This window comes from Apus apus, chromosome 6, assembly GCF_020740795.1.
Source record: "Apus apus isolate bApuApu2 chromosome 6, bApuApu2.pri.cur, whole genome shotgun sequence".
NCBI classification, from domain to species: domain Eukaryota; kingdom Metazoa; phylum Chordata; class Aves; order Apodiformes; family Apodidae; genus Apus; species Apus apus.
Window position 1 is genome coordinate 31,805,080 of NC_067287.1, and position 26,314 is coordinate 31,831,393.

General features: G+C 40.2%; 1 protein-coding gene across 8 annotated transcripts in view; it reads right to left on the reverse strand.

Annotated features, from left to right (window-relative positions):
* MYO1B (myosin IB) overlaps positions 1–26,314 on the reverse strand; it is a 112,414-nt gene that overhangs the window by 64,167 nt on the left and 21,933 nt on the right. For all 8 annotated transcript variants that reach the window (XM_051623215.1, XM_051623218.1, XM_051623216.1 and 5 more), the window contains one exon: positions 17,835–17,950. In XM_051623215.1, coding sequence (XP_051479175.1) covers positions 17,835–17,950 — 116 coding nt within the window. The remainder of the gene's footprint in view (positions 1–17,834; positions 17,951–26,314) is intronic.

A 26,314-nucleotide genomic window follows, 5' to 3' on the forward strand; every position in this document is an offset into this window, starting at 1 on the left:
TTAAAAGTGGATATTGATTATTATTTACATGCATGAAAAAGAGAAATGAACTCTCAAGTCAACATAAAATACATAATCATTGCAGGTTCAATGCACCTTTCAGAAACTTGATTCTTTATTCTATGACAGTTCAGAAGCTTTGCATTCAACTGGTAACCACAAAGAGATGGAGTTGTTTTGAATAATGTAGCCATATAGTGCTTTTGCAGGCAACCACAGCCTCTTCACAGATAAGCAAGCTCTTTGTCATGAAACTGGTTAGGGGTGGCATGGACAGCACAGTGGAAGTAGTGAGAGCCAGATGAGCCTTTTCTAGAGGCTCCTATTGCTGCAGTATGAAAGCTTCAAATATTAAACCTTCATCCACTCAAATTATTTCATACTTACTGCTATCACCATCCAGCTCAGACAGTTCCTTCCTGCCTTCTCTCCCCCAAAATATGTACGGAGAACATGGCACATTTACCCCAATTTAAGCAACAAATGCATGTGCAACAACATTTATACCTCCTCATTCCTCATCAGTATGAGACTCATCTTGTATTTGCTTATTTAGGTTTTGGTTTTGCTCTCTCACTTCTATTTATGGTCACAACATGTTATCAGCACACCCACCCTGCAAGAGACCAGAATACTAAGTGGTATTCTGAAAAGGCTGGAAAACAGGTAAATTAAATACCTTGTGGCTCCTCTATAACTAAATCATCACACCTTCCTCTCCTTCTCTAGTGGCTGCCAATGATGGTCATGTCATTGATTCCCCTCATGTGCGTCCCTCCTGTCCTGTCCTCTCCTCTCCTGCAGCACAGGAGTTGTGTGACCAGCCCAAGGCTCTGTCTCTCTCACTGCCTTTCTCCCACATCCAAGGCACTAAATTAGAGTTCTCTCTGCACAGACAGTTGGGCCATCCACTTCACAACCACAATCAAAGGTTATTAACTCCTTTTGATACATTTACCATTGAATCCAAACGAAGACTGATCTTTCAAAACTAATACTGCTGTGGTGATTGAAGCATTTGAACTGAGTAGTTCAACCCAAGGTGAAAATGTGCTTACAAGAAAGCAGCAAGCTGTAATGTTTTTAGCATTACAACAAAGTCGATTTGTGATGTGGTCAACATGCTGGAGAAGTAGCAAAAAAAAAAAAAAAAAAAAAGAAATTCTGCTGCTGCTGAGAGACCATGACACAATTTCTGGCATCCACTTTACTGTTTGGAATCCTAACTACAGTAGCAATAACACTTTACCAGACTCTTACAGGACATATTTAGGAAATTAATAATATTTGTTGAACACTGCTGCAAATATACTTGTAAATTGAAGAGTACAATGCTTGGCACTCAGAAAAGCTTATTCCAGCACAGGTTACATTCCTTTTTGCAAGAAGAATTAAAGAAAAAAAAAAAAAAGGCAGGAGAATGAAGAGGAAAGAAATAAAACTGCAGTGAGCATTCATGGGCCATATGAGAAAACATTAATACTAATGCCATGGTTTCCATGGGTTTCATTCAGAAAACTGGCTTTCAGCAGGAAGGTACAACTCGGAGATACTTTTCAAACTTACAGACTGGATGGCTCATTCTCTCCCTGCTGTCCTTCAAACAATCTCAGCCATCAACTAGTACTTCACTGTTGAAACAACTTTCTTGGCAGTAGTTTCACACCGGAAAATGAAGTCAGCATCAAGCACAGAGAAAGTATTCTCTCTCTTGATATACTGAGTTATGAGTTAATCAGCTTAGTAACCATTCATCTTTCCTAATACACTGAACTTTAGTTTCCCAACAGCCCCTGTCAAAATATATTTTACTGCTTGATGTATTTATTAACTCTGCCTGCACTGCACAGTAAAAATAGACTAAAGCATGTTTTTCTCTTCCATCAGCAGAGAAACTGAGAGTCTAACTCTGCAACAAGACCTCTGAAGTTGAAGAGAGTATGTATGATTTCTGGTGTTATCCTATCTAGTCAGAGATGCCTGGCATACCTTATCATTTTCTACAACTTTCTACACAATCCAGCAAAGCCTAATGCTTCATAAATATATCAATTATTATCTACTACAAACAAAAGAAAAAAATAAGTTGCCTCATTTCAAAAGGAGTTTTGTGTACATGCTTATAGAGTTACCTAACAAAAGTGTTCTAAAATTTACCTCGGACATTGCAAGTACTGCTCCAACAATTCACTTGGAGTAGGCATAAACAAGAGTGTATTTAAATAACTAAGATTACTTTGTCTTCCTGGCATTGCATAAACAGCACCAGACATTTTCATGTCAGAGCCTGAACAAGGGTCTTTATCTCAAAGAAAAGACAGATCTATTCATTTGTCATGTTGACTTTCATGGCACACCATTAGACCTCTCAGTCCTTCCTATCTATTATTGCCTTTTGTCTTTGCAATTAAAAAAAAAAAAAAAAAAAACAACCTCTCAAACTTTTAAGTCTTTGGTTAAAACTCTACTTTTTCAAAAAATATAATTTCCTGCTATTCCCTATTTGTGACAAACGTGTACAATAACTTCATTTAAGGTCCTTTCAGATTAACACATTTTAGCGATCTGTAGACCACAAAGAATCCTTCTATTCTTTTCTTTTTAGAAACATTAAGAAATACAGCTCTGTAAAGTCCACATTTGCAACTATAAGTTTAAATCACATACCACTCTTTGAGCCACCTCACAATTACGGAGCTTAAGTAATATTTTAGAATAGTTTGTAGTTTAAAAAGCAGTTATAAGCCATGTGTTCTGAATTAGCTGGTGAGTGTGTCAGCAGTGTCACTTACCATACCTTATAATAAACTCTCCTTTGATTTTTAGGTTTTCATGAAAGAAGATGACATTTTCCTACCACAATGAACACAGAAATATTTACTGGAGTTCTCTTTTAGCTAAGACTTAAGTATAGAAGCAATTTGCAATTGAAACACCATCCACACCTAGCTCAATAAGAAGGCTCTGTTTTTTTATAGCACAGCTTTTTCAGCCACATAACTCCAGATGGCCAGAGCTGTCACAAAACTGTAGCCCAAAAAAAACTAACAAAGGGAAAGAGCAAACAGGCCTCCAAGGGGAATTTCCAAAGGGCTCCAGCAATTTTAAGCAGCACAACAGCATCTCTATGCTCTGACAAAACCCCTGGGGTCAGGAAGAGACAGACACAAGATTCCCACTCACCCCAAAATGAGCACCAACTCTTACCACTTCATCTGCACGCTCCAGATTGCACCCACCATTACACCAGGGGTAAAAACCCTGCTCTTGTTGTCAAAAATTGAGCTCACAGAAGTAGCTCTTCTCTTTTGCTACCTTCTTCCTTTAAATCACAAGAATCAGCATTTGCCAGCTATCAATACTTTTTCCCTCCTGTCATTTCCCTTGGCACAGTCAGTTAATGGCAATTAGTTAGCACTATCTTAAACTCCCTCCAATTGCTTTTCTCATGCACTAATTGAGTTAATTCCCTTCAACCCATCTTCTCTGGCTAGTCTCAGACCCCGTTTTAAAACATCTGTTACTCAATTTTGGCTTTCAGCTGCCAATTCCTTTGTTACTTCTAAGGAAATTAAGAAAACCTCTCTTCTTTGCTGTGCCATTTCCTCACAAAGCAGAATCTGGTAGCACTTTTCTGCTCAACTGTATCTAAACACACTAGGCAGGATATTAGAAGTCAGTGCTTATCAAAGACTATATAGAACAGTAGAAAAATGTGAATTCTACATATATTTTTAATGTAAATTTTACATAAAATGTAATTTATATTAATTCTTTCAAGTTTAATTAAGAGCATCATTTAAGTTCCTTCCCTTTCTTTCTGAATGCATAGAAGTGCTCTGTAACAGGGTAACAGCAAACAAATTATTTCCTTCTCTCACAGCATGCATTAGGAAAACATCAGAATCCCAGTTTGTTTGGATATGAAATTTTCCAATAACCTGAGCTAGGAACAGTGGAAGCACATTCTATAAATTGCTTTGTAAATCATCACTATTTGCTATACATTTTCCCCCTGCCCACTGAAGCCCAGTGGAAAATTCACCATTCGGGAAAAACAATCATAAGAGATTACTTATAGTATTAGCTCATAGTGCAGAATCATTTCATCTAATTGCCCTAAGGATAAAAAGTGTACTCCCACTTTCCATAATTACAAGCTGTCTTCTGTTCAGCACTTTGACAGACTTGAAAAGAAAAGGCTGATTAGCCTGTCACTGGAGGGAATAAAGCCACAGCTCCATGGCTGGAGCATCAGCTAGGACAGACCTCCACAGGCAAGCAGCTGCTCTTTGAAAGCCAATCAGGAAAAAAATAAAACAAGTTTAAATACCAGGATAAAGAGGTGTGCTAAGACAGATGGAAAGCCTTTCCTCTTATTGATAGTCTCCAATTTTATGTTCCCAGTGAGCACAGAAACATGTGTTGTCAACAATACTAGGTGGCCAATACACACAGCAGAAGGGTCCCTCCTGTGGACGCTTCCCCACTTTGTTATTCCCAGCAGCAACTGTGGCATTACTAGGTGCAGAATAAAGCCCAAAGCTGTGTTAATCAGCCCATTTGATTTGTAAGAAGCAGCTGTAATTCATGGAAGAAAAGGGAGAGAGAGGAAGGGAGCAGGAAGAGGACAGACAAAGCCACTCTTGATTTTCAAGAGTAAAACACTTTAAAACACAGGCTAATATTAAGCCAGAGTGATTTATTTTCTGTTCCAGTAGACTCCAGGATATACCCTCTGATGTTCATATACACACTGCAGGTTCAGCAGAAGAGTTGATTCAGGCCAATATTCTGAGGCCTGGGCAAAAAGAAGAAAATATTCTTTCTGAAATTGTCTCTGTCAGGATGAAGCAGATTTCAGATATGCCCAATGGACTTTGCCTCAGAAACCTCTACACAGAGAGGTGGAGCCAATGCTTCTTCCCCAAGTGCTGTGCCTGCACAACCTCCCAGCCCACCACAGCCCAGTCTGTCCCTGATCCTTTTCCCTCTTGTAGGATGGCACACATTCCCCCTCTGAGGAAATAGGAGGCTTAATCAGTGATCACTTCCTTTTTACTGACCAACAGTCCAGAATTTTTTGAAAACAAACAGTGGTCTCTTCCCAGCACTGTACACAAAAGCCTAAAATGCAGCCTATGATTTTCTGCATATTTCAACATCTAAGGCAACTTTAGAGCTGCACATTAGTATGATGAAATGCCTTTTTACCAGGAGCCTGTGACGCAGCTGTTTGCTTTATTTTCCTTCAACTGGTAGAAAACAGGATCTCTGAAGCTGAGGATGATCGTGCCACTTTCTCATCCAGACTGCAAAATAAATTCTCTCTCTAAATTTTAGCAAACTATCAACCCCAGTAAGGGGGAGTCCACATCACATTCAACAACTCAGTCCTGTAAACTGGCAGTGAAATCCACCCAGTAGACTGTCAGGAGAGTGACTTGTGCATAGATCCAAGGTTGGGTCCTTCAAAGGAACATAGCATGGTGGCAGCACAGAGCACTCAGTCTCCTGTCCTGGCAACATGCATTAACCATGGCAAGGCCACTCAGGCATACCAAACTGAACTGGGCATACCCCACTAGCTCATGGGGACCAGCACCAGCTGTACACACCATAAACACCTGCACCTGCAGACAAACAACAGGTGCAACTCCTGACCTGGTTTTCCTAAAGAAAGGAATTAAAATAGTGAACTCTCTTATTTGGAGCAGCTGAAGTAAATGTATACATAAACCAAGTGGAAAAAGCAAACAAACAAACAAAAAATATTTCCATGTCATGAGCTTTTCAGAAGAGTAGCTTGGCTTGGATTCCCCCTTGACATGACATCAGTCAGCTGGATGTCATGTAACCATCACCTCCTCATCCATACTAATACTCAGCCCAATGGGTAACTCCCATTTTCAAGGCACAGCAGTAACTTGATGAGTTTGGAACCCAAAGAGTCTCTCACCCCACATACCAGGCTGCGTTACCCAACACAGCCACACAGGAGGACACAGCTGGGCCTCTTTACAGACCTACAGCAAATCAGTCTGCTATAACTTGCACTGCAAGGATTTTAAGTTTCTTGGGGGAATAGGCTTTTCTGTTTACAAAAATAGTAACTGTACTGGGCTACGATATCCTTGAAGGAAAGTATAATAAGTGTCCTCTATTGTTTTATTAAAAACCATATTTAATTAGAGGTAGCTTATTTCCTAAGACAACTCAGCCCTTGCATGCTTGATTTAGTGACTGCCTAAAAGAGACAACCAGGGGTTTTAGTGCAGAAGTATACAGTGAACCGCTCTGGTAGCCATATTTTGTGTCAGAAGCTCCATGCTTTTCCTTGGACTCCCTGACTACACCAAACAAGCTGCAGCCACCTGCAAGGGAAGCAGCTTCATCACACGCCAGAAATGCCAGTGGTGAGAGACTTGTGTTTCACCAGGGACCTTCTGAAGCTTTGCAGCCCCTGAGGCTGGGCTTGTAAAAATTAGCATTTATGCCACTAACAAACACATTTCTCTCCAGTTCAAATGGAGTAGCAAGGGGTCAGACAGCTGAACAAGGACCATAAGGAAAAAGAGGTGTAAACTGATTCTCCTTGCTTGGCTTCTGTCAGAGTTTAAGTAGAGGACACACAATGTTTAAAGTCCCAGTTTGCTATTTCATCTACATATTAGCAGATTTGAATTGCACCTCTGAACTCTTTCAAATGTTTGGAAAGGAAGGGTTGGTGAGACAGCGAGGAAAATGGGGAGCAAGGGAAAACTGCCATTCCCTTTCTGCACTGAAATATCCAGACTGGCAATGTTTTACAGAAAATTGAATTAGTTTCTGCACTGCGTGTGTCTGAAAATTAGGGAAGTTTACTGGTCAAACACATGTTCAGTTCACGTCAGCTTTGACCAGATTTCACATAAAAGAAATCTTTTTCTGCAGAACAAGCCAGGCTTTGAATGTGCTGCTGCACCACGGGAACAGCACACTAAAAGTAAACTCCTCCAATAAAACTGTAATTCATCTTGACTTAAGTGCCTAAGCATAACACGTATTACATAAAAATAAAACACTGAGAAACAATTATTCCTCCTTCTTAAAACACTAACTGTGGCGAAACACAGGTCCTTAGAATTATCCAGAGCTATTTCAGAAAAAACAGGCCCAGAGTACAGGTTAAGTGAAATACTCAGAAGACAGGATTCTATAACCCTATCAGAGGAACAATGATTCTTAAAGCTTGGCTTTTCTTGCACAGACAGGAATATGCTATTAGTCACCTTACTTTTTTTCATATTTTTTTTTCTTTTTTAATTTAGTTTTTTAATAGGATCTATTTTGGGGCCATACAGTTTGAGCTTGTTCAAACCAGCAGCACAGCACAGATGCTCCATGTACAAAATGCCAGCGACTTACCTCACAAACAAAACCACAACAGGGCTGTACTGGCTGGAGGTTTTCCTGAGGCAGAGGAGAGGGGAGTGCTGCTCTTATGGTTTCACATGGAAAAATGTTTAGGAAACAAGGAATATTCCATGTTGCTGCCTAAAAAAATGTATTCCTGCTTAGCAAAAAGAAAGCCACGATTTTATCTGAGGCCTTAAGAAGCATCACCCTGAAGTCAGAAGTAAGTAGTTTCCTCCTGATGCTGTAAGGGCAGAGGAAATGCAAGTCAAGATTTGGCTTCCACAAGAAGTGTGCATTGCTGCCATGTGCTCATGCAGGGATTGAAAACAATTTTATTGCAAAAGTAGCAATACCGTCTCTGACAAGCTTGCTCTACTCTGCCAACTGGAAAATGAAAAATAAACGTATTCCTTCATTCTTAAGTAACTAAATGTGTTCCAGTACTCAGGGGAAGATGAACAGGAAAGTTCCCAGCTTCACGTACTCACCTCACAGAAAAGGGACATGCTTTCAAAGGTCTCCTCTAACAGGCAACAGTGTACTGTTGCACAGCTGAACTCCAGTATGCTGCATATACCTAAAGGAGAGCATCTCATATAAAAAGATGCATCTTGGAGTGACTTCATAGCTCTGCTTGGGTAAAGAAACATCAGCCATGTGTTAGTGCAACAGAGTGCACTGGAAGGCAACACAATTTGCCATCAGAAAAAATGCCAAGCACTCCACTAAGTCCATATTACAATATTGGAGAAACTGGAGTCTTACCACATCCTCATAGATAAGCTAAAGTAAGTTGCTATTCATCAGATTTGAAATCTAGACTCTGTAATGCATGCAGCTGCCCACAACATTATCAAAGACAAGAGTAACATTAAATAAAAGTAATTCAGTTATCCAGAAAACATCTGATGGGCAGTATCAACCCTATGTAACTACATCGGTATGCTGCTACTCGGAGGAGTTACTGAATTTTTCTGTTTTCCATGTAACTCTCAAGTACTCTCAGCAAAACAAGTAGTTTGTAAGGAAGTTAGGAAGAAGCCTTATGCAACTTACTTTTTGCTTCCCACCTCTCTTTTCCTTATAAAGTACCTCTCATGAATCCCTGGACAAAGTAGGCACTAAAGCTTATCTGAGCTTCTGAGAGCTTGTTTGCTCAGGTACAACATCAAGGTAACAAGCCCATTCAGTCTATAAAATGGCATTTGCTCAAATTTTGCATGGGATTTGTGGATATGTATCCAAAATTTTCTTTCCATGACTGGTCAAAGCAAGAAATTAAAAGCTGCCTTCAGATTGCTCAAACACTAGGCTTCAGTCCAGCCCACAGGGACTACTTCCAGGGACAGTGTATTTCAACAGCTACGTCCTTGGTCAGTCTGCTGGTGCTCAAGGAGGATGTCAGCTGCACACATTTTTTGTCCTGTGGATACATCCTCTCTAGAAATCATCTTGCAGCAATTATGACCAGTTGCAGTTTGAACTCCACTAGCGTTAGCAACTAAAAATCAGCTCTGTGGTACATAAAAGGAAACTGTGTATAGAAGAAAAAAATGCAGATTTAAACTAATTTACTGAAATGACCACAGCTGAACCGTCTTTGTAGTTTAGAGCTCTGTTTGTAAACCCCAGTCCCAGCTCTCTTATCTATTCAAAACATACGTAAAAGATTATTCAGTGTGCTAGACAGTAAATATTAGGACTGTGTATTTCCTGATTCATAACATGAAAAAGTTTATCTTTAATAACCCAAACTACATAAACCATAATGTACCCGAAGCTGAAGAAACAGGAGCCTTTTGCTTAAAGTTGCCAGTTAAAAGAGATTGAATGAAAAATGTTCTGCCTCTAAAGGTAGAACAAAAGCTGGAATTTTACAAAGTTTCTTAAAGTCTTTAAACGTTAGCCTTGTTTATGCTGCATCTAAAATCATGACAAAGACTCCTAGGATAGCAGATGGGCATTTCCTGGTGTGTTATAAATTGCTAAAAGAAAAAAAGAAGAAAGAAAAAAAGAAAGAAAAGACAGCCATTAAACACAATGAGACACTTCCAGTGAAAGGACGACAGCTGTTCTTAATTGCAATTTGAAATCCCAGATCTTAAGAGAGCACCATGCTGCCAGTTCAGGAAAGGCATAATGAAAATTCTGCTCCATGTACACATCATGTATAAAATGGGATTTCTCTCATTTCTGACAGAGCCTCTACCTGCCCTCACTTTTCAAGTCTTATTTAAGAAGTGAAACATAACAGTGTCTCCTTCTAAGTACTTATTCTTTCCTATTTGCAAAAAATCCCAAAATTCCAATTTTAAAAAATTCAGCTATCAGCCCTTTTTTAAAAATCAAGTTACATTTAAAGCTGCATGAAGCATTCAAAAATGCTTTTATTTCCAAGTCCTACCACACCATCAGTCAATTTTCTAATCAGAAAAACTTCATTCTGCTAAGCAGCACAAAAAAGGCTGGTTTTAGTTCTAGCCCAGACATAGAAATGAAGAGCTGGAAGGAGAACTATTTGAAATGTTGAGAAAAGACAATAAGCAGTTATGTATTGATCGATTTGGAGAACTGCATTACAAATCTGCAAAATCACTGCAAGTCCTTTACTTAACGAAGTACCCACTTCATTCACAAAATGTAGTCATACTGAATGGATTCCCAAGGCCTCTGTGTGAATTAGGGGGATTCTACTTTATGTGACAATGAGAATTTTATTTTATTTTTTTTTAACTCTCAGCATTTTATGTACTAAAAATATCAGACATAATATGAACGTTAGCCAGAAAATTCCAGTTCCAGGAAAATGAGAGAAATGGGATCTGGCAAAAAAGTTACCACTAGTTTAGACTACTGGAGTATTAACACACATCTCCAAATATGCAACGTATATTAAGACTTTTTAAAAAAACTATCTTTGCTCAAACAATCTAGCCAAACCTCAAACTTTTTTACCTTTGCAAATAAATAGACTATATAGCACACTCACATGAAAAAAAAAAAAAAAGAGGGATTGTCAAAGATAACTAAAAACATTTTATTTCTGATCCCCAACATGACTGAAGTCAAATGTGAAACTATGCTGTGTACAGAGGTATGAGTAAATATTTGAAAATAGTTCTGACAACAAAGATATTTTGTTGAGGCTCTAAGCCAGCAGTTAATTCATAAAGGCTGCCCCGAGATTGTTTTCCTTCATACACCATGACGACAATTATAGATTTACAGAAGCATCTGGAATGGATCTTAAGCTAAATGTTTCCCCTACAAACTTACTATGTTTTAAAGGTACCAAATTCTTGTGGTTTTTTGCAAGCTTCTTCAAAAAGTGCACCGGTCATGTGAATATTGGCTGAGGCCTAACACAGGTCTCCAGATGAGAACCTGATGGAGGCAGGTGGGTCTTGCCCAGAGAGGGAAGCCTCTGGCAGTGAAAATTCTGGAGCTGTGACTAACAGTATTGCCAACTGTTATGGCTGTGGAGACTGAAATTGTATGGGAGCCAGTGGACCTGGTGCTTTTGAACATTTTTATCATGTACTATATGCTGCTGTAGCTTCCGGGACAGAGAGATGCTGGAGGGCAAGAGCAGAGGCAGAGTCCTGGGGTATTTTGGGAGACAGTTTTGTTTTAATGTTTTTTATATCCCCTGTAGTCTAGATACACTCCTTCCTAGCCTAGGAAGTGTTTAAACACCTAAATAGCACAAAAACCCACCTGGACTCCAGACCACCTGATGAGCCTCTGTGCAGGCAGCTCTGGCATCTCCACCCCACCTGTGCTACAGCTCTGTGGCTACACACAGCATCCTATGTTCTCACATTGGAAATCTTATGTCCCAGACACTTACAGAACAATGACAGCACCAGTGCCATATACAAAAAATTTAAAGGGCCTTTTCATTTCTTAATTTAGGCAGCACTACTTGAGGATCAGTGGAAAGGCTTATTTCAGTGAACTTTGGAATTCAGTCTAAATGTCACTTCAGACTATTTTAATAATTAAAATAAAGCCCAATATTCATCTATGCACTGCTTTTCTGGGCTATTTATATTTCTTGGGTGTTGGGTACAATTTTTTTTGAGCCTCCTTATATGTCCTGCTCTAAATCAGTTCCTGTATTATTATTAGGCATTATTAGAAAATTTCATGCACTGTACTATCAGCAGCAAACAAGCAACTACTGTTCTTGTTACTATGACTCTATTTGCTTCTGAAGCACTGATGGCTGCATTGTGTGCTATCCAAACCAACTAAAATAACCCTGCTCAAATTTCAGGAAAAAGCTAAATTTATTGTTGCATGAGAGAAACCTTTTTTCGTACTCTAAGCCTTCAAGCTCACAAATCACTTACAAAATGCTCCTCAGAGAATCAGACAGACATTTCAACATGGCCAGATCACAACTGTCTTCCTCTAAACTCTGTTTTCTCAGGATTTCTGAGGTGTCTTACCAAGTGTGAAGTTTAGGAAATTTGCATCCCATGGCTGGTGTGCCAGCAGCCTGTAATAGAAGAGGCTCTTCTCAGGCATGAAGTCCTCCTGACTCTTGAAGCAAGCGTGAGGCCCTTGTCATCTCTACACTTGGAAGGATTTACACTCATGGATACACCATATCCAGTACTGCCTCACTATAGAGGTTAAGAGACTAATAACCCTGACCTCCTCCAAAAATAAGACTTCAGTATTCTCTGTAGGTTTCTTGTTTCGTTGCATTCTTTTTAATCCCTTCTTCTTTCAACTCATTCCTAGCATGGGTTTAACAATTAGGTACTGGCAGTCCTCCCTAACTGCAATGTATTATTTCTGTCAGCCATAGATGTTCCCTCCCTGCCCAGCGGTTCATTTTGCCAACTAACCTCTGAAGTGATCATCCTCCCTCCACTATAAAACTCCTCTGAAAGAGGAACTCTGCTAAGTCACATTAACAAGTTCAAAAACGGAGTGTCTGGAGAAGTGGGGAATTATTAAGAATAACAACAAAAAGGGGATACTGCAAGGTGAACAAAACCGTAAGGGATTTTTAAAAACCCAACAAAACACAAAAACCACCCAGCTCCCATGCCTCCAAATGAAAGCAGTTGGAGAGGAAAGGACAAACTGAAAAGGAAATGTTACAAGAAACATACTGGGGCAATGAAGGACACTAAACTACAACACAGGCTCTCACCCCAGTCCCCTTCTTGAACAAATAAAGTTACTGTGTATCTTAAAACTCTGCTACCTATAGGGAAAAGCTTAGTTTTACATATAGGCAAAAACTATCCTTCACAGCCGGGGCCTTCTCATGCCCTTCAGACAAAAATATTTGCTTTAAATCAAGGAGGAAAAAGACTTACTGTAACCTTGGTGTTTCACAAGACATGCAAGCATGGAATACCAGAAACAAACACACACAAAAAAATAAACAGAAGCAAAAATATAACTTCTATATTCACTGCTAACACTGTCTCAAAACTTGAAACAGCAAATTGTATCTACTGTCAGAGTAATTGCAGATATCTGCAGGATAATTATTTGTCCCAATATGATAGGACAATTGATGATCATTGAAATGGGGAACATAAACTCCTTGTTCTTGCATTTTAAGAAGCATCAGGTTTTTTGGAGTTGTCTGCAAAAGTTTAAGTCTCTCTAAATTTGAAAGCTTTCAATGAAAAACTACCATCTCTTCCGAAGTATTTGACTTAAAAGAACTAATAACAAGTAAATAAAATATACAGCAAAATTGCATAAGCAGAATCCAATAGTTGACTGATACAAGCCTTCTCCAGGTATTCATCCTAAGTAGTTCAGTGCATAGCTAGAAAGTGTATGTTGGTTCTGAATCTTATTTGCTGGTAGCTTGTCATTAGCAGCACAGTCGCCACTTTCTGTTTTGTCCCTCAACTTAAAATAATCCATGATTCTCTTCTAAAGCCAGCAGGTAAGGCGGTCCAGAACATGAAGGGGAGCAAAAAGCCACAAGCCACCCTATCTCCCAGAGACAGAGCTGTGAGGAGCCAGGAGCCAGCGGTTAAGACAGGGAATGCAAGAAAGCACCTACTCTGCAATTCCTTAAAGCAAATCTGTTTCTGGTAGAATAGTGATACTGCATGAAGGTTACAAATAAATGGCACGACAGGCTACTTGTCACTGGTGGAAGTCGATGTAAATTAGCAAGATGGACAGCTTGGTTCCCTCTCATGTCTAGTTTACCCACAAGGTAAGCAAAACAGCAATTACATCAACTGAAAGAGTAATTACATCAACTGAAAGAGTAATTACATCAACTGAAAGAGCAGAACAGAAGTGTAAGGACTGCACAAATCAAGCAGCAAACTGTTTTAACACCAGTATCTCATACTCTGCCCTGTCAAGTCAGAGACAAGTTTGATCCTGCCTTGGAGATAAAGACAAAACTATCAAGATTAACAAAACATTGAAAAAAATAACAACAACAACAACAAACAATTTAAAATCTTGGTAAACTTCCTATTAGACCTATGCAAATAGCCACAGACTGTGAAAACAAGCACACCAGGAGACCTAGAAAAGTAATACTTCATTATACGGAGCCACAACAACAGCGGTGTATTTAGAGAGGAATGAACTACTAAAATAAATTCTCTTTGATTAAATTTTGTCAGATATAACACTATCCAAAATCACCTGACCAGGAACTTTCTCACAGAAATCCACTTTGGCTGTCCATTCAAAATGTGTTCATGGCCTTACTCTGTAATTTCCAAAGAACATTAAAAAACAAAAGCCCGCCCACAGGATGCAATTAAGTGTTAACGAGCGTCACTGAGAGCGTCAGTCGCTCTTGCAGACACTCTTGAGGAAACAGGGCAGATGACTAGGTGTTCACTCCCTCAGCTTTCAGAGGGTTAAGAAAACACATGAACAGATTTTTCACTGCCATGGGTATATGTTTCCTTCTGTGACCATATATAGAAAAATATCTGTAGTTATGGATTTCCTTCACGTTGTTATATACTTCTTTTTTCCTTCCATTTTCCTTCACTCACCAAGCCTGCTGTTCTACCAGGACAGGTGGCATTCTCAAGCACATCCTGCAGCAATCCATCACACTGAAACACTTGCACATACCCTGAGCATAGACAGAAGGTCATACAAAAATACTGGAAAATAACTAAAACAGGATTTAGATTTCTCATTTCCCAGGAGCTCCCACAAAGAGCTGGAGCTCTGGGAAGGTCCCATGCAGTCTGCTCCAGAGACATTGACACTTAACAATTGGGATTCCCAAACCTGACAGTTCTCTCCAAAATGACAGACCTTGGAGCATATGGGTTACCACGCCAACAGGTGACAGCACATTTATTTCTGACAGAAGAGGTTTTGTTCCATTCAGACCTGGTTTCTAGAGTAACCTCAAACCAAACCACTGATAGAAAATGCTCGCAATAAATTGTTTGCATTTTTCTAGCTAGAACTAGCAAAATAATTAGATTGATATTTGTTAAAAAGGAGATACTGAAATAAGAAACACACTGTGTATACTTTTCTTTCTAGACACACTTTCTAGGTCACTGTCATTAGTTTCCTTATAAATGGTCAAGAGTTTTGCTTTGCTCAGGATTACATAACAGGAACCAAAAGTCTTTTCCTAAAGGACACTTAAATGGTGCAATTGACTTACCCACAATCAATTCCTCTGAAGAGGTCATGACTCAGTGGAGATTTACACATCAAAAAACCCTAAGTACATCTCTGCAAATCAGCGTGGGGTTTTTTTGCCCCCAAGTCAGAAGCAATACCACAAATTGCAATTTCTCTCACAGCATCTCTTCATTAAAGTTCCTGAGCAGCTAAAAAAAATCTATATACCTTGAAGATTGCAAGGTCTCTGTGGAAGCACAGCAAGCTCCCCAGATATGCCTGGAACCCTGCTTTCAACAGTGGCCTGCTACTCCCACAATTAGTCAGCCCTAGAATTACCTGCAATTTCCAGGGTTGGGATGATGCCAGCTCTGTTCCAAAACCAGTTGCTGGCTGTACTGAGCAGTGTGGTAGGCAAGCACCCTGTTAGTGATCAGTCTGGGCTGGGCTGCAGCAGGACCTTATGGTCACCTGGTAAGCTCACCTCATTGCCTATTAAACAGCCCTCAAGTACCGACTCTATATTCACAGAGTGAATAACTGGACTGGCATGAATCCTGAGGCTACAGCACAAGGCACTATATTTTAAAGGGGATGAAAGGTTGTTTAGGCTTGTCAGGGATGGCATAAGGCAGCCTACACAGCCCTTATTTTAGACACCTACAGTATTTTAAAATATCTTTTCAAGATGGGAAGAAGTTTACCAAGTTTAGCAGAGACAAAAGCGATTCTCTTGATTCTGCAGCTCTCATAAGCATCTACAGACTGGTGGTAAAAAAAGCAAGGTCACCATAAGGTAGGATCATTTTTATACTTCCATAGTTTGAAAATAAAACACTGTATCTGTAGAAGAAACCATAACAAAGATAATAACATAATCCTGTATTTTTTATTATATATTCTCTACTTAGCAGGTCTCAGAACACAAAAATTTCATACAGAAGCAACAAAAAATAAAGCAAATTTGTGGAGGGATCATATCTGTCCCAGGCAAAAGTAATCTTACACTTTTCATGACCTGGCACTCTATCCAAACCTGCATGGAAAAATCTATTACAATCACACAGTCAAGATCTCCTGAAAGAAGTTTCTCTCTTCAAAGTATTACTCTTTAAGTGGAATTCTAGTGTTTGGGCTCCAGAAGTTCTTGGTCTGAGACGGCAGCCTGACCACACAATTATTGTCAATAGTGATGAAGGATGTTTATGAAACATTTTCCTACCAAGTTAAGATACATACAAGAATGACTGTTCATTCTGGAAAACCACCTCTTAAGAGAGATGCAAAAATGTGAAGATCAATATATTCCTATGTACTTGATTCAACATGTAACCAAGTACATAGTACTGACTTTCAGAATGTCAAACTGTAGCTCTCAGATTTTATTTTTAAAATCCTCCATCATATGACAAGAAATTTTATGCAGTTGAACAAAGTTAGCAGAGCATAAAGTTCTTTTAGCAAGCAACTGTGTTAATTTAGCAAGAAATTGTGCTTGCTAAACAATAGAGTGAAGAAAAAAAACCTGAACACAGTTCAGATCCAAGAGGACCAAGAACTACCAGAAGTTTATTTGATCTGATTAACTGGCCAGATGCATTTTAGTCAATGTATCTGGAAAAGTTACAGATAAATTGTGAAGGCAAAAATCTAACCTGAACAAAATAACTTCCAGAACTCTTTCCACACATAATTTACTTTATCCTAAAACCTAACACTGAAGGAAGACGCATCAACCTATAGCCATATTTAGGCACTTATTTGATTGCTTATCACTCTAGTCAGTCTCCTGAATATGTGACTGCAAAGTTAGGTGGCAATACCACAACACACTGGAAACACTTCTCTATCCCAGGAAGGGAACAACCAGCTTCAATCTCACCACTACCATGTCCAAAAAGGTAAAACGATTACTGCGACACACGGACCCCGAAGACAAGGTGTCTAGTTTTCAGCCATACCACCCACACACCTGTGATCAAAGTCCTGTCCTGTTACAGACAGGGCTTAACCATGTCCCATTACCCTCAATATATCTGACCAGGCCCAAATAATACGGGTCGTGTCAGTTCTCCATGACCACAAGGCAGGGCCTTTGACTTCTGTGCAATATGCATCTTTGTAGAGGAATTACAGAAGGTGAATGAAAGTCAGAATAAGAGATTATATCTACTTCCCAGCCTTCTATTCTTAAATTTTGATTTGGAATTTATATCACATGCAAAACATATTTTGCAGTATTAGATATCTGCATATATTCTAAATATTTTAGCCTTAAAACTTGCATGATATATTTATGGCACTCTGGCTGCCCTCTCAGAATGGGCGCATTTCCACCCAGCACAGAGGAGACTGAGCTTTTATTTTCCTACAGTTACCATTCAGACATATCCAGTATATTTCTGCATTCATCATGAGGAATTCTTTCAGTCTTTGCATTGTGGAAAGAGAAAGCAAGAGTTTCAGATATCAAAAGTAACATTATACAATTCAAGCTTTTTTAACACCTGGAGGCTCTCACAAAGTGACGTGGACTTTGAAAGAAACAGATTTCCTCAAAACCAGACTACTTCTTTACAATACAGTAATAAAGGTTACAGCTAACAATGACAGGAAAATGTTCTGAACTGCACACACCATTGTTTAAATACACGAATCAGAAAGAGTAACTCATCCCGACAGAATGAAGGATGAAGTAATAAAAATTGATTTTGGGGGAGTGGTAGCGTGGGTTTTGTTTTGTTTGCTTATAATCAACACAGACGTTTTGGTGAGAGAGAGAGAGAGCTGGTACCATCTGAAAATGAAAACTTCTTCACTGTACTTACATGTGAGGACTGAGCTCATAAAAGTTTCGGTTTCTGTATTCCTCCACTTTCTCTGGAGTATAAATGGGTAGAGATCTGTAGGGATTTATTGATATCACCACACTGCCAATGTATGTCTGTTGAAGGAAAAGAAAAAAATGACCATGGATTTTTCTTTTTAACATACTTTTGCTGTTTCTAAACCATTCTCCCATTTAATACTCATGCAAAAATAAACACACAACAAACTGAACTGTAGCGATGAGTGAACATTGACATGCAGTCTGAAACACCTTATAAATCTTGATCACTCTTGGGTATCAAGTAGTAATTTCTACATAACTGAAAGCCTCTTAGGAACATTTATTAAAAGAAAGTGCAATCATACAATATTTCTGTGACTAATTCAGTTGGGGGAAGGAAAGGGAAATGGACACACATGTTCTTGAAGAACCAACTCCATCTGCATGGCAAATGTCACACGAGCTTTGCTGCAGCCCATGGGCACTCACACAAAACCACATAAAGGAAAGGCTGGTGTTGGACCACACTCCCTCACCCGAGGAGGAGCTTCGTGACATCTCTTCAAAGCTTTGAGCACAGAAGAGCTTCACAGCAAAGGAGCCTGAGAGGCTAACAGCCTCTGACAGGTTTTTGTCAAAGGAGAGATTTACTGTCGGGATCCAAGTCAGCTGAAGTCCTGCCATGGTTCCTCAGCAGACATGAAGCATATTTTTAATTTCCAGATTCCAAACATACTTGCTGTTACCCTTGGAAAGCAGAGTCCTGTGTTGGATTTCTCTGATGGGTCCCGCTCACTACCAAGCGAAATGAAGACCAATGCCATGATTACCATGTCAGCACAATTAACCTGCCTTCATCAAGTCTGCTGCTGGGTGCCCCACAGCCCTCCACACCTCCTGCCAGTTGCAAGGGCTGCATCCAAATACACCCCAGTGGCAAAAGATCCCCAAACCCCAGTCCACCCAGCCTGCAGATACTGATCAAAGATTAATGAAACCTCCAGTGCTTGGTATCTCTTTCCATAACCATGAAATAAATAAGACCTGGTGAAATACAGTTTTCCAAAACCATGAACTCCCTGGGAGATGTGAAGGCTGTATACAAAAGCCACAGGTTCCTGTTATTTGGATTACATTTGCTAGTAACAACAAAAGAAGAACAATGGCTTTTACCACAGATCTGTGATTTTAAATAGCTTATTTAGATTGACACCTTAGCACTTTGCAATTACTATTTGGATTTCTCCAAGTTCTTCTTAAAGAGAAGTGCTGTAATATGCATATTTAAATGGGAACAGGGGTACAAGGAGGCCAAGTTACTCACCAACAGGTTCAGCAGAGCACTGAAACACCTCCAGAGCCGCAGCCACAAAAATATTAATTGCTGCAGCCCTTCACTATCTAACTTTCATGTCTAAAGCAATTTTCTGCTAAACGCTAACTCAGTGTGGTCCTAAGCAGAAAGCCAGGAGAGCAAGATTTCCCATCTTCCACAGCATGCATACGCACAGGCAAGCTGCTGTGAACTCTCACAGCATTTTCCAACCCATTCAAAAAAAGAGTTGAACAAACTAGATTGCAGCGATAAAACAAGTAGCATGAGGCTTCCAAAGACTCTCCTAGTTGATCTTTGCAGTGTTTACTACCCAGCAGGTGAAACAGAAGCAGCCATTGCTGACAATTCATCACCCAACTGCTGCTACAATGAAACACTTCAACTAATGGGGCTGAAGACTCACCATCTCTAAACAACGAATACTTTCTCCTCTCCTTTGGAACTGGCCAGAAACTTTCTGCAAAACATTTCAAAACACACTCCTTCCCCACGCATCAGAGCCCAGAACAGACCAAATACCCTTGAACCAGGCTGGTTTCACACCAAGTGCCCATGCAGAGTGGTGCGAGGGGGAGCAAGTCTGAAGGTGCCTTGCATCTTGGCAGCCAAGCTGCAACTCAGAAGGAGAACTCCGACCTGCTACCTGGGAGGGAAGCACCCCTAAAGGCATTCAGATACAGACTGTTGAGAAGATCCCAAAATAATAAAGATTTTTACTTCTCTCAAGCACACACCACAGTTTCGTGGTGTGTGTTTGATCTAGTTTTGTGACCATCCTCCCCCTAAGGAGGAAAGTGTTTTCCATCTATGTCTAATCTCTTTGGCTGAACAAGAAGAAAATGCAATAATTGCCTTTCTACAGTTTTCACTTTGCTCTCTCAACACATGCTGCTTTGTCAATTTGCAAACCTACAGATTCTTGGCAAGAATAACAGATACGCAAGAGTAAAAAGCTTTCTAGTCTTTGCAAGTGCATGTATACCCCAACTGGGACTCTTTCCTGGTAAAGCATTAATATATTAACTTGTCTCCTCCGTAATCTTAAGAATTTGTGAATTCAGCCTGTTGTGAAATCAGTGCTAGAAAGTATCAGCAGAAGAGAGATGAAGGTCAGATCTTAAAGATTGTATTTTGAAACAGGAATTCTTTGGAACTCAAAGACTTGCCCTTTTCAGCTACTCTGCTACCATAATAGCATACAACTGAATTGCCAAGATCCTTTAAGTACCCTAAGATGCCAAGACAAAGAACGATGAGTGAAAGTGAAAACCTTACATTTTCATTTTGAATACAGTGATTCAAATGAGATTTATTTAGAACCATCTCTTCAAAGCTAAATATTGCTCAGACGATGTATTTTGGGAATTCAAGTCAGCTATTTATTGTCAGACATGAACAAATACAAAACATTCCCTAAAATACTAATATTTCAAACAGTCAAATGACTACATAAAAACAAAGACATACTCATGTTAATTTTTAACACCAAGCCAAAGCACGCCAATAAATCATTGGTTTTGCTGCAAAGCTGCTTACAAGAACTAACACATTTCCCCTTCTAAAAATGCCAATATCTCAAAGCTGATGCCTAATAGCTGCTTGCTACTGGTGGCCTGTGAGATTCCACATACCAGGGATAAACAGATCCGGAAAATAGCTTTCCCACATAACATCTGCCTTCCCACCAGAAATCTATTATAAACAAACAAAATAAATGGCTTAAATCCTTGAGCAAGTAAGTGACAAGCACAGAAGCATTCCACTGCTGAAAGCAGAACGCCCAAGAGTAGTGGGAGACCATACCATGGAACCCCAGGGACCAAAGAGAACCTTAATTTTCCCTGTTTAAGGAAAAAAATTAAACCCCAGAGGAATGGCCTCGTGATGCTAAAAGCACAGAATGCAGTCAGGAGATTCTATTTCTTTCTTGGGTTTGACATCAACTTGTTATGCGAGCTTGGACAAGATCCGTCTCCTCAAAGTTTTGCTTACCAGAGACTCTTGATAATACTTCTTCTTCCAAATTTCTACTTCACTGCAATAACTCACAAAGGCAAATTCTAACTTCTTGGGTGTGTTTGCCCAGAACCCAAACCAAAAGGACTCTCACTTGTTGTTTATTAGTGCATCTGTCATGCAGCACTACAACCCTGTAATGCACGTACGTAGCAGCCGTGGAAAAGAGCATTCAGATATTCCATTGGGTCAAATTACAACACATTCTGCATTATCCACCAAAACAATGCAGACAACTCACTCCTGTTCAGTAAAAAGTTTAAGACCCTGAGTAGGAAGAAAATGCTAAACACGACTCAGCTGGAAATGCTGGCAGTATTTGTTACAACACGTCTAAATCCTACTGGAGGAGCAACATCCAAGACACTTCCAATGCCTCGTCTTCTCCTATAAGTGAAAGTAAACATAACCACTTGGGGCAAGATGTTACTATGCCTTCAAGCTTGTATCTGCCTTCTAAGGCCTTCTGTGCCTTTCTAATCCAAGCAGCTTTAAGATTGGCTTAAGAAGAGAGGAATGAAATAGCAAGATGACACAAGGTTCCCATTGCTCGGGAGAAACCTAGAGGCAGCAGCAGCCTCTTCCCTGCCAAGGGCTGGGGAAGCTATTGCTAAAAACTGGCAAACTGCCTGAAATGCCTGTGGACCTTTTCAGCTGAGAGGTTGCAAAAAACCTTCTAGAGAGTCCAGCTAAGGTCCCCAAACACCCCTGCAGTCAGGATGCAAAAGCACTGTGGTGAAATCTGATACACAGGGAAGAGGCAGTACAGGCCAAGAAGGGGAGCCTTCAGAACAGCACTAACGGAGAGTATTTCACGCTCTGGGCTACAGTATATTCATAAAGCTATTTTTCCTCCTGGCAAAGTTAGTCTTGCAATAACACCAAGGGTCCAGAAGAGAGAAGATAGCAGCTGCAGTAGCCAGGGAATGTTATTGACAGCAGCTGAAGCTGCACTTCAGGAGCTGCAGAACTGGGGCTATTGTAACAGCCTGCCAGCATCTTTAAAAGCTTTCTGGATCTGTAGTTTCCTCTGCAAAGACCCTTCTTCAGAATTTAAGTTCCTTAAGTAGCTACGCTATTTGCTGCAAACCTTCTGAAAGTGTACTCTACACCACTCCTGGCAGCTCGGTTAAAAACAAACCCACTGCTTCCTAACTATGGTAGCCTTTAAAAGTCCAGAAAAAAATGCTGCTGCACACAAGTCACTCCTGCCATAAAACATCCAATTGCTGATGTAACCTGCAAGTATGCTACATTCTCAGGGCCCAGGTAAGGATGCCCTATATACTTATTTTTTAAATACTGGAGCATAAAAATAGAATATTAATAAATTCTAGTAAAAAAGACTGGTTGTACTGATTCTTCCATTTATGCAGACCAGTTTGAATGGTCGAGATTTGTATAATGCACATTTCTTTACTACAGATGTTGTTGGAGTGTACTGGGTTCCTATCATTTTTAACAGTTTGAGATCACACCACTAAAAAAATTCACTGAAATGAGAAACAATAAAGTAAGAGAAGTGTGACTAGACTTTGAACCGATCCAGAACCAGGGCCTGGGAAACACTATTTCTTTGTAGGGGGGAGGGCTGTGTTTTGGTTTTGTGAGGGGGGTTTAATGTGACATGTGCAAGATTATCTTTCTAATATAATCTAATTTTCATCTGTATTTTCCTGAAATACTGTGGTTCTGGACCTTGCCAGCTCATAAGCACGTGTGCTGCAGCATGCGCAGAATAGCTGAGGTCAAGGAGATGGCAGATGCAGAGAAAGCCTGTACTTACACGTCTGCAGTTCTCTGAACTGTCTTAAACAGAACCTGGTGAATTTAACACTGCAACTTTACTTCATAATGAAATTTCTCATTTTAATACACATTAGCAACTAGATTAGTACCTTATTAAAATATCATCTCTTATTTGAACAATCATGCTGTGTGCTCAAATTTGTTTTTCATTGTGGTTGGCCACAATAAAATAGCTAAATGCACCCTGCTTCTGGTCCATTGTGTTTTTTCAGGTCAGAAACACTCCCAAGTTGCAAGACACTATATTTGAAAAGAATAAGGAAGAGAATAACAAGACTAAAAGCAAAACCACCTTAAACCATTATTACTACTTCAGGGGCTTTGATTCACTGTGTTACTATGTATTGCATTGTAGGTGTTTGCATTGTTTGGTGGAGAGGGATGGGCTGGGTACTTAAAAACCACATAAACAAACTGGGATTTCATCCTGTAACACTCCAGGGTTTGCCTGCACTGTTTTATGACAGCTCATAGAAAATTAAGTCTATCTGTGATCCAAGATGTGCAGCTGCACTTTGCATTGAGCCCAAAGCCTTGTGCCCCAGTGAGCCTGGAGGAGGACCTAAGCCTCCAGGTACCATCTGCAAGCAACTATGCAGGTGCACCCCAAGATCCCAAAGAGCAATGATCAAGTGGAAACAACAGAAACAAATTTTTATTTCCTCAAACAGGAGCTTCTGTATGGGTTTTCCCATATCCAGAATGTGCTGAACTCATGCAGCATCACACAGTATTAATCCTTAGTTAGCAAAAGAAACTTACATGCTTTGAAACCTCTCATTAGCATTTTCCAGCAAATATAGCATCTCTCCAAAGCTCAAAATCAGCTCAAAAGATGTCCCAATAATCCATGAGATCCTACAGATAAGCCAGTTTCCCCCTCCCTCACTGCAAGGAAAGCCAGTGCTAAAAATACACTTTTCCAAAGGCTAGTCTGTGGTAAACTAAAAATCCAGACTCTCAGTTTTACTCTCTCTCTCTCCATATACACACACACACACACATAAAAGAAACCTTCCCTTCTCCTTGATACTACTGAATATTTTTCACTGCAATTTGAATGGAGTCTGTTCTAATTACGCTTGTACAAGTGAAGAATTATGATACTGGATTTCTGAACAAACACAGCCTATTCCCCATAATGATTGCCACCCACCTATTGGACATTGCATTTTTGCTCCAGCAATGTAGTGGACAAAGTGCCCTGAAAAAAAAACAACCCAGCCTCAGTAAGCTATTCACATGCTTAATGCAGATATTAATCCTAACAGGCAGCCTTGTAAGACCTGGATAGGACAGTAAAGACTGAACAGAAGAAAAACTACATAGTAGAGCACAAGGATGACTTCCTGAAATTGGGAAGGAAAAAAAAAATAAAATCAAGCAAAAGAAGAAACTGGGGCAACAATATCTGCAATCCAAGCAAAACTATCTTATTGCTAGAGGAGACAAAATTCAGCTTGAGTGTGTATCATAGTCAGGTATCAAATATGTTGATGGCAAATACAAGGACTTGAAACAAAGCTCAGGCAGGTAACACAAAGGCAGAAGAGCACATTTATACCTTCCCAAAGCAAACAATCACGACACAGACCATCTGTGTCAAAAAGAGTAACACCACTGCTACAATATTCTTCAATGTGGGCTTGATTCTGCAAGCAACTGTGCAAACAGCAGCAGCCTGAACAAGCTATGGGTAACCCATGCTGCTTGGGATCAAGCCCTCAGTCACACTGCAACCTGCTTTAGATCCCAGCCCTGAAGTAAGAGCAGAGCACTTGCCAGGGAGAGACACCCACATGGCAAGTTGAAGCGAGTACTTCAAGGGGATGCATGTGCACAGATAATCAGGTTTCTCTCCTGAGTTTCTTGAGGGCACAGAAATTTCTCCCCTGCCCAGTGAATATTGCTGCTAACCTTGCGATCATTACGACTGACTCCAACATTGTTATTAACGAAGCAGATTAATCACCTCAGCTATCCACCTCTCTGACTACACTGGAATGTTTTTACACAAACAAGCACAATTCCTACACAGGATGCAGTTACAGATGAAACCTGTAAAACGAGGAAGTCAAAATTTCTCATTTCTGCTTTGGGTTAAGGAAAGCATTTTAAAAGCCCAGAATGTCAGTGCTTGCTTCTTTTGAAAACTTCAAGACCTGTAAGCAAACAGTAGCTGGAGACTGAATAGTGCCTGTGCCAAGAAGCCATTGCTGAAAACATCCGCAACAGCACTCATTTCAAAATATTTTATTATTTCTGTAGGGATAAACCAGGGTGGGGCAGATGGGGTGGAAAGTCTCCTGCCATGCCACAGCCAAGGCTAACCTATGCTGTTCAGGGTGAAAACCATATTTTCACAGTACTTGGATGCTTTTGCATCTATTTCTGTTATTTGCAAATATTCCCTTAATCTTTCTTAGGTGTTTTTATTTTATAATGGGCACCACTAGCAAATGCCCAAATGACATAATCACCTTAGTGAAGAACTACATGGCATTTTGGGGCAGAGACACCAGTGTAACACTCCTTGAGGCCCCATGGGAGGGATTTCCTAGACCACCTCCTCCCTTCTTTCTAAGTGTCATGTCAGAGGTGAAAAAAAAGAGTGTGTAGGGAAGGAGAAGACCCCTACACGCAGCTCACAGTATGCGTATAATGTTCTGTGGTCCTTATTAATGTTTTCTTAGTCCTTTATGCAGACACTGCATATGGCCCTACAAACAAGTGCCTCAAATGCTACGTGCAGCATCGTGGGAGTTGTACAAAAAGGAAAGGAAACAGACTGCCTGAGATAAGTAACTCTCCTCCCATGAAGCACTTCAAGGTAAAATGGAACCAACCGCCGGCTGCAAAAATCTCTACTCCTGATTCTGGGCAAGTTGTAAAGTTTGTTTTACCACAGTGGGCTGATGCAAAGGGCCAGAGGACCAAAAGGATTTCTCTTTCGATAACAAGCAAAGCAAGATATGCAGGGAGGCAGAATGCTGCTTCTTAGACCACAAACTATCACAGGAAATTATGTGCCTTGGGCACACAAACCCTTTCTTCACATCTGAAGGAGAAGCAGCAGGCTTCAAGGTCTTAGCCTGTGGCAGCTGCAACAATATTATTACTACAACTCAGTAGCTTCCCTCGAAGAGGGAAACTGTTGAGGCACTGCTGGGAAAATCACTCAAACCAATGCAGGGATCCCCCAAGGGAGGAAGAGAAGGAGACCTGAGGAAACTCGGGTCCCCTGGGCTACCTTCACAGGCGGATGGATGGTTGCTGTGCTCAAACCATCCTGCCTTTGAGAAACAACTCAGTCACCA